The sequence below is a fragment of the Carica papaya genome, chromosome 2, assembly GCF_054855325.1.
Source record: "Carica papaya isolate Zhongbai chromosome 2, ASM5485532v1, whole genome shotgun sequence".
Classification (NCBI taxonomy): Eukaryota; Viridiplantae; Streptophyta; class Magnoliopsida; order Brassicales; family Caricaceae; genus Carica; species Carica papaya.
Window position 1 is genome coordinate 27,719,157 of NC_142310.1, and position 8,580 is coordinate 27,727,736.

Consider the following 8,580-nt stretch of genomic DNA (forward strand, 5'->3'; position numbering starts at 1 on the left):
TGAGCTTGAATGCTGATAAGTCTATCTTGGACAATGCTGTAAATTTAAATATGATGAGCAACTAATTTTTTAAGTCAAATAATATGGTTAATCTTATGGTGGTGAATAATAAACATGAGTACGAGTCAAAAAGCAATAACTTGGAATAAGGCCCATCGATGTTTGTGGGTTGACGAATGTGAGCTTCAACAATCAATTGGAAATGACCTTTAGTGATTCTTATGATTCAAACAACACTGGAAATCAATTGATGGGTTTCAACAATAAGTGTAGGGTGAATTTGAACGATCCATGTGGATCAAACAAAATGAAAATTTTGGGTATGAATAATCAGTGTGGTATAAACTTCAATGAAATTAGAAACTTGAGAATTAGGAATCAATCTATGGCAAGTCTCACTGATGAATTTGGATCAAGCATTAACATATTATACAATGGATTAAACAATTAATATGGTTTTGAAGACATATTGAACATGAGCTTAAGAGATGATTATGGGGCAATCAACCAAGTTTGTAGGATAAAATCATGTGGTAAAGATGGGTTGAGCTCCAGTGAAAGTGAGAGCTTCAACAGGGGTAAAAAGCTAAACACCACAACAATAACTAGTATAAGCATCACTAATGGATGGAACAACATGGTAGTTAAAAGAAGTTTCAATGACGAAAGCAAGTTAAATGTTGTGGAAAATGTGATTTTTAGGTAATGAAGATGTGTTCAACAACATGGAAAATAAGCTCTTTAACAATTAAAATGGCTTCGATATGCAAAATACAAGTTACAACAAAGAATATGGATTAGAGAGCATGAATTTTAAGGATGACTTTGGGCTGCAGAATATGACTTTTTGTACATGCAACATCAATTTGGATCAGAAGAGTTCGGGAATATGATAATAGGAAATGAATCTGGGTATTAGAGGATGACAACTATCATATCAAATGATGAGCATGAGGCTTAGAAAAAGGGAAATTAAGAATATGGATTAGAGAGCATGAATTTTAATGATGACTTTGGGCTGCAGAATATGACTTTTTGTACATGCAACATCAATTTGGATCAGAAGAGTTCGAGAATATGATAATAGGAAATGAATCTAGGTATTGGAGGATGACAACTATCAGATCAAATGATGAGCATGAAGCTTAGAAAAAGGGAAATTAAAGTTCAAGCGATCAATTATGATTTTTTGAATTCGACTTGGAAGAAAATTAATCAAGTTTTGGTGGGATTGAAGAAATATTCAAGGATTTCAAAAACTAAAACCCATAAATAGATGTTTTGTTCCCCACAATAATTACCACAAGATAAAGTGTTTATAATTATAATCTGGAAGATGAATTCAATTGAATGATGATCACAATCACTTCCAATTTACAATATTATTACTATTTATATATGATTTTGATTATAAGAATATTGGGTTTGATTTATTTTTTTATTGCTGTTCTATACGGAGTATATATATATATATATATATATATATATATATATATAATTAGATTTTAAAACATTAATTAATTAATTATCACATACGATCCTTACAATATAGAAACTTCCAAAATATAGACATGGATATTATCATGATGCTGATTATATATGTACAAACACTAAAATTAATCAACTGTATTTATACACCAGGAAAAAAAAAAGAAAAAAAGATGTCTTGCAGCAATCATACAATTCACTAATTACAATTAGCTATAATTATGATATATTCCTTCTCAATCAAAGGAGAGATCAAATTGATGGGTCACATCAAAACGGTATAAACTTTTTTCTTCTTTTCTTCTTTTCTTTTTTTCTTTTCTGGTGCCATCGCACCCTTTAATCCTATTCCATGTTCACTATATTCAATCCGATTCTGACTCGTTGTCGCTGTTAATTTTAGTTTTGGTTTGCTCTAATCTGCAAAAGGAAGACATTGTAATAGTAGCTTACCAAGTCTTCCATTTTTAACCTAGAAAAGAAACTCGAGTATCGAGTCTCGGAAGTTCCACCGAAGTTTTAAACTTCTTCTGTTCTCTCCGTCTGTCCTACTTCTTCACCCATCTTGTCAATTTTCCAATGGTGAAATGCCAAATCTCACACATTTCACCATTTGACTACCAGAATGATAAGAAAGTTTCTTTGGGATCCTACTGGGAAAGGAAGACAAGATTCATGTGGCTGCCAACACCCAGCTTGCATGAAATGTGTGAGGTTTCAGATTGCTGAAAAAAGTAACTCAGATATTTGTCAAGTGATCAATTCATTAATTCAACCTTCATTTTCCTCCTTTTTTTCAGCAATCTGAAACCTCACACATGAATCTTGTCTTCCTTTCCCAATAGGATCCAAAAGGAGCTTTCTTATCATTCTCGCAGTCAAAGACTGAACGAACCTTTAGCTGGGGAACAACAGAGGGTCTGCTGTTTTCCTTTCTGCCCAAGCACTGGCTCAACCTCTTCTTCAAATCAATTTCAGAGCCGAGAGAGAATGATGCTTTAGGTGTAAATTTTCCTCTAAGGGATTCAACAACTTTAACCTTCTTGTTTTTCTTTCTTCTTGTATCTTATCTCTAGATTCAAGACTTGTTTATATACATATATATATATATCTTTTGTTATCATGTACAAGTGTTTTTCTTTTTTTTTTTTTTATATTAACAAACAATCTACAAGCTTTATTTTAGAGAATTTTATGTTTTTGCAATAATAACTTAAGGTAAATCTATTATAAAATAACCCATGAGATTAGGTAAATGTGTATTATACATTTATATCATATGATACAATAATAAGTAATACCAAAATATTGCTTGACAAAGATTTTACAACAAGCTTTGTTTCTTCAATTTCTTGGAGAGGTTCCACATGTTCAATTTATAATTGATGTTGCGTAATGTCTCGGTTTCACTATTTATTTCGTGGGAAACTTCTAAATCAATTATTTTATTTAAAATATATATATATATTACACTATTTCTTTTTCATACATACAAAAGCAATATATTTCGTTATAATTATTTGGAATTACAAAAATTACAATAATATAGACTACGATAATATTAAAATAATAAGATAAAAATTATATAATTCGAATGGTAATACTACATGCATCTAAAGCATAGTATCACATAATTCATAATTTTCCAAGCTCCACCACTACGTATAAACAAAACCAATTACCTAACATGGTATTATTCTGACATTAACCAATTATTTTTATCACATACTTCTATTAAATTATATGTAATAATCAAATAATTATTGTAATTATTGAATTCAAGTAATCATATTAAAATTATTTAAATAATTATAAGAAAATTAATTCCAAATTTCAGGAAATGAGATTTGAAAAGTCTAGTTATTGCAGACAATTCTATTAAAATAAAAAATATAAATTAATACAAAAATAATAAAATAAAATAATTTTACCAGTAAGTAATATGGGCCATCGACACGGCTATAGTAAACATGGGCCCATAGAAAACCTGGATTTCCATTGTTTATTTAATTAGGTTTTACTTGGCGGGAAACCTTTTTCCTCTCGTCTTTCTCTAGCCGGAAGCTTGAAAAAATGGTACTTGTATACCATAATTTCGATTGTAATATCTATTAATTTTGTAAACATGTTGTAGTTGGTGATAGAATGTCCTAACTGAAATTCGATTCTTGGACAAAGTTCTCAGAAGCTTTCAAAGATAGTGACCTGTAATTTTTAATATACGAAGTGGTGCCATTTTTGGTACTCCATCTATGTTTAAATTTTCGCTTACCAAGATTTAATAGATGTGTGTGCTGATGGTACTTCCATAGTTTTCTGTCTTCATTTGCGATCTGTTCCTGTAGTTTGCTGCCGGATTTACTTCTTCCAGATCCATGCATATAGTGTTTTAGGTCGAAATCATAAATAGGTGCAGTGGTAAGATTGACCGAGAAAAAGAAAAGAACAAGGAAAGAAAAGAGCGACTAGTTTTTTCTTTTGATTTTATCCTCATTTGACTTAGGTGCGTAGTTTTTAAGTTTCTGCAAGTCTTTTTCATCGTTCGAGCGGAAAATGGGTTAATATTGATAATTGGCACCTGCTATTGTTTAATCAAATATGACCATTTTGTCTGCATTATCCTATTGGCACCTGCTATTGTTGTTGGGATTTCAAATAGCGAGGAAGGATTATAATTTGCATTCTGCCTAATTAGCTTAAATAACCTCTGTAATTGATAGGGTTTTTTGATCATTTAGTGGATACACCTTTATTTTCTCTATGAATGTGTGTGGGATTTACTTTTAGTAGGAGAATTATAATCACACCTATTGGGGTAAGATTTTTTTCTCGTGTCTCCTTTGAGAAGGGTTGTTGGTTAGCAGACTTATCAATGAGGGCAAGTAATGTAGTTAACTTTTGCTTTTTTTCCTAAGGGATATTTTCAATCTAATTCAAAGTTAGATGTAAAATTAGTTGGTATACTTTCCATTTGTTTTCCATAAAAGGGAGAGGGAGAGGGAGAGGGAGAGGGTACATGTTTGCTGTTGGTTTCCCAAGTCTTTTTCATCGTTCAAATGGAAATCAGATTAATTGTCATAAAATGGCGGTGAATAGGTTACTCTTTTATTGGGTTGGTTAGAAGCTGTTGTTTATGTACTTGAAAGGAAACGACCATCATCTTGTTGCTGCAGATTTGACTTTGTTTTGGCTGGATTCTCTTTGTGGGGTTGTTTATTCTTCAAACAATGTAAAGCAACTGTTATTTTTAGCTGTTGTTTTTCGGTGAGAAATGGCTAGAAAGTTAATGACATTATCTTACATTTCAGAGTAATAAAGATTTATCAATTACTCTTATTCATTGGTACTAAAACCTTAATGCTCTGTTAAAATTCCATTGTTTTTATGACTATTTCAAGTTGGTAAATATTGTGTTTTAGAATTTTCATTTTGTGATCCATTTATCTTTACTCTACTCATTGATGTATATTTGGTGATGCAGGCTCCCCAAGAAGAAACTGGTACTTCTTTGTTACTTGTCTTGACATGTACAAAACTTCACTTGGAGTAATCTGCTTGGCAGCTCTGACTTGCAATTTTTTGTATGTCGTTGGAGTATAGGATAAGGCTAACAATCCTTCTTTTGAGAAGAGCCCAATGCATTGATTTGTTAAATTGCTTAGGGCAATCTGCATCCAACAACAGAAAAAGATCCTTAAGCAAAGGTTGAAGGTCCTAGCTGCATTGAACCAGTTCGTCAAAACTCTGGACAAAAATCTCGGTAAGATAAGGAAACTTTCATTTGTAATTATGGACAATGTGGCTGCTTAAGATGTTAGAATGAGACATAGCTTTCTTTATTGTTTTGGCCACAGCTAGACAGCAAAAAATTGGAAAAACAATTCATTGTTTACTTGATGGAGCTCTGATCATTAGCTCTTTTTGGCTTTTAGATGGATTAAAATACTACTTGGTTGAACAGAAAATGGGAAAAAGCTGAAAAGCTTTCATAACTTATTTGATGGTAGCTTCAGTCATACTTGAACGCATCTGCAGCATTAGATAATGGAGATCTTTTACCTCCGTTCATGTTTTTATTTCTCACTTTATACAAACAATTCTCTTTTTCATTTTGATGATGATTTTTTCGTATGATTTTATTTACAACGCCACATGATCTCTAACTGCAGCCACGAGTCTGTTCAAGTTGCTTCACAGGTACAGGCCAGAGAATAAGGTAATAACTGAGAAGGAAAGACTTTTGAAGAGGGCCTTATGTTGAGGTTGAAGGGAAGACTATTGAGACTAAGAAACTGATTATTGAGCAGGTTGTTTAAATTCATTGTTTGAGAATGTAGAATTTTCCTTTTCTTCTTCACTGAAAAATTTACTGAAATTTCTGTTGGCAGGAGGAGGCTCAGTTGATGTTGTTTATAAAGTAGTAAGATTTCAATTCTGTTTTAGTTGTGCATCATTTGCTAGTTTCAGCATCATTCTTCTGGGATGCGTTTGGTTCTTGAAAGAAATGTGTTTTAAGTTATTTAAAAAGTGTATATGCTATTTTGAGTTCTTTTTTTGGGAAAAAAAAAAAAAATAGTGACTTAAAATATTACTAAATTTCTGAATTATACACTTGACTAATTTTGACTCTTTAAAACATGAATGTCTTTTTACTTTTTTTAACTTTGAAATATCTCATATATATATATATATATATATATACACAAATAAACTAACATTATATTAATTGAAGCATGAATGCAGTAATCACCAAAAAGAGTAGAAGACATGGTTGACTAGATTTCTGTTTGTCTTTATTTTTAGGTTGATTTATTTGTAACACGTGCGTTAAATTAATTAAAAATAACAATTTCAAGTAAATTTCTAATTTCATATTACTTGATTTGACATGACAAGAACATTCTCAAGTTCTTTATCTACACTTTGTCTGTTCTAAACAAAAAAGAAGAAGAAGACTTCCACGAGTTGCTCATCATTCTTCATCCCCATGAATCATGCATGTCACTGTAGCAAATTCAATAACTCTGTAAATCGTGAATATTCTGCTCATTATCGCGCAAAACCGAGGAAACCCAGTCATTGATTTCCTCCGCATACGAACGCTCATCCACATTCTGGTGAGTACTATCTGAACCACCATACTGATGATCTGTTTCAACCGAAGTCGATTCCGGCTGCTCATAATCGCGCAAAACCGAGGAAACCCAGTCAATTTCTTCCGCATACGAACGGTCATCCACATTCTGGTGAGTACTATCTGAACCACCATACTGATTATCTGTTCCAACCAAAGTCGATTCCGGCTGCTCATTATCGCGCAAAACCGAGGAAACCCAGCCATTTATTTCTTCCGTATGCGAACGCTCATCCACATTCTGGGGAGTACTATCTGGACCACCATACTGATAATCTGTTTCAACCAAAGTCGATTCCGGCTGCTCATTATCGCACCAAAACAAGGAAACCCTGTCAGTCAAATCTTCTTCCCTATACGAACACTCCACATTCTGGGGAGTATTATCTGAACCACCATACTGATTATCTGTTTCAACCAAAGTCGATTCCGGCTGATCCTCCGACAGAATCGCAGTTGTCTCACTAATTGGCGAATCAGCTGTCTCGATCTCTAAGTTTTTGTTTTTCTTGCTAGCTTTATTATAAATCTTACACAGAACCCATTCTTGAAAGGAATCTTCAGCAAGCCGATACTCGTGCATAATCCACCCTGTCTTCTGGGCTTCTTTCCGTTTCTTGCTCGGATCCTTATAGACCAAAAAAGAAAGTGTCTTCTTCCGACCGATAACTTTACCACGACGCATAATATCTTTGTCGCCGGTATCAGAACGCCACCATCCACAGTCGACGGTCCGTTTGGGTCTGTTGGCATTGCAGTTTGCAGAGACTTTGTGGCGTCTGGAGAAGTAGTAGCGATAAGAGCTAGTGAGTCCAGGGTGGAATCCCCATGGTAAAACCGCCGGGTGAGATGCGTAGACGTCGGCGTCGATGATGAAGATGTTGAGAAGATGAGCCTGCTTTCCATGAATTTTGTTGCGTAAAAAGTAAGCAACTAAGTGTTGATCAGTGGGATTGAATGTTACCCCCGGAGGAAGCCCTAAAAGTTCTTCTTCCTCAAAATCGAAATCATCATTCCTACTGGTTTCCATCTTTACCGATCTCTATAGCAACTGGGTTGATCGTCTTTCTGTGTTACCTGGCGTTGATCGTCTTTCTGATTTGGAAATCAAACCTAAAAAGGAAAAAGGAAAAAGGAAAAAGGGGGAAGCTAATATGGAAACCCGATGGAGCGAGAGGAAAAAGAAGTGGAACATACGCGAAACCAGATGGGGTGCTGTTTGATCAGAAATTAGGAGAGAACGAAAAGGCGGAGAATCAGGAAGCGATTGATCTCTGGACGTAAAAAGTACGCAACCGCAGAGAAAAGAGTAGGGAAGGGAAGGGAAGGGAAGGGAAAGACTAATATGCTATCGGTCGTAGCTAATCAGACGCCGCTGAACCGTCTGATTTTTATCAAAGTTTTTTGATGACTTAAAAGAGTCAAAACTAAACAGCCGTGCGCTCCGAGTTCTAATTATTTTTCTTTTCCAAAACGAATTAGTTTATAATTTTTTAATAATATTTTGATGTTTCTGTATTTAATAAAAATTTAAGAATTTATAAATTTTTACAACAATATTTTTTAAAAATTATTATGATATATTTTTTAAATATAGAATTTATCACTTTTTCTAAATTTTGAACCAACTAATATGTTATATTATACATAAAAAATCATTTTTCAGAATTGAAAACTCTTACTAAAAACTTTATTAAAACTCTAATAAATATCTTCTTATTAGACAATTTCTAAATAAAATATATAAATAAATCAGAATTCCAATTATAATAAATAAATTTTCTAATCATATTAAATTTAATTCTAAATAAAATTAACTTCATAATTTTAATCATATTTATTAAATTTAAATTTGAAATTATTCTGTTGGATTTCTAATATAGATTGTTGTAAATAAACTTTTATTTTTATATTTATTGTAAATTAATTTTCAAATAATTTTTAAAATCTAAACTAAA

The 8,580-nt window shown here is 32.7% G+C and overlaps 1 protein-coding gene and 1 long non-coding RNA gene across 2 annotated transcripts; one reads left to right on the forward strand and one right to left on the reverse strand.

Annotated features, from left to right (window-relative positions):
• The first annotated feature begins 3,513 nt into the window (after positions 1-3,513).
• On the forward strand, positions 3,514-5,949 carry LOC148268932 (uncharacterized). Its single transcript, XR_015816735.1, has 3 exons — positions 3,514-3,564; positions 4,970-5,248; positions 5,658-5,949. It is a non-coding gene; the product is annotated as an uncharacterized LOC148268932 (long non-coding RNA).
• Positions 5,950-6,337: 388 nt separating this feature from the next.
• On the reverse strand, positions 6,338-7,982 carry LOC110809954 (uncharacterized). The gene has a single exon (XM_022035948.2). It carries the CDS (start codon positions 7,650-7,652, stop codon positions 6,504-6,506), a length of 1,149 nt encoding a protein of 382 aa, XP_021891640.1. The 5' UTR covers positions 7,653-7,982; the 3' UTR covers positions 6,338-6,503.
• Between the last annotated feature and the right edge of the window lie 598 nt (positions 7,983-8,580).

What these genes read in the sequence shown, in the direction of transcription:
- LOC110809954 (XM_022035948.2), bottom strand. Translation starts at nt 7,652, where the DNA reads ATGGAAACCAGTAGGAATGATGATTTCGATTTTGAGGAAGAAGAACTT.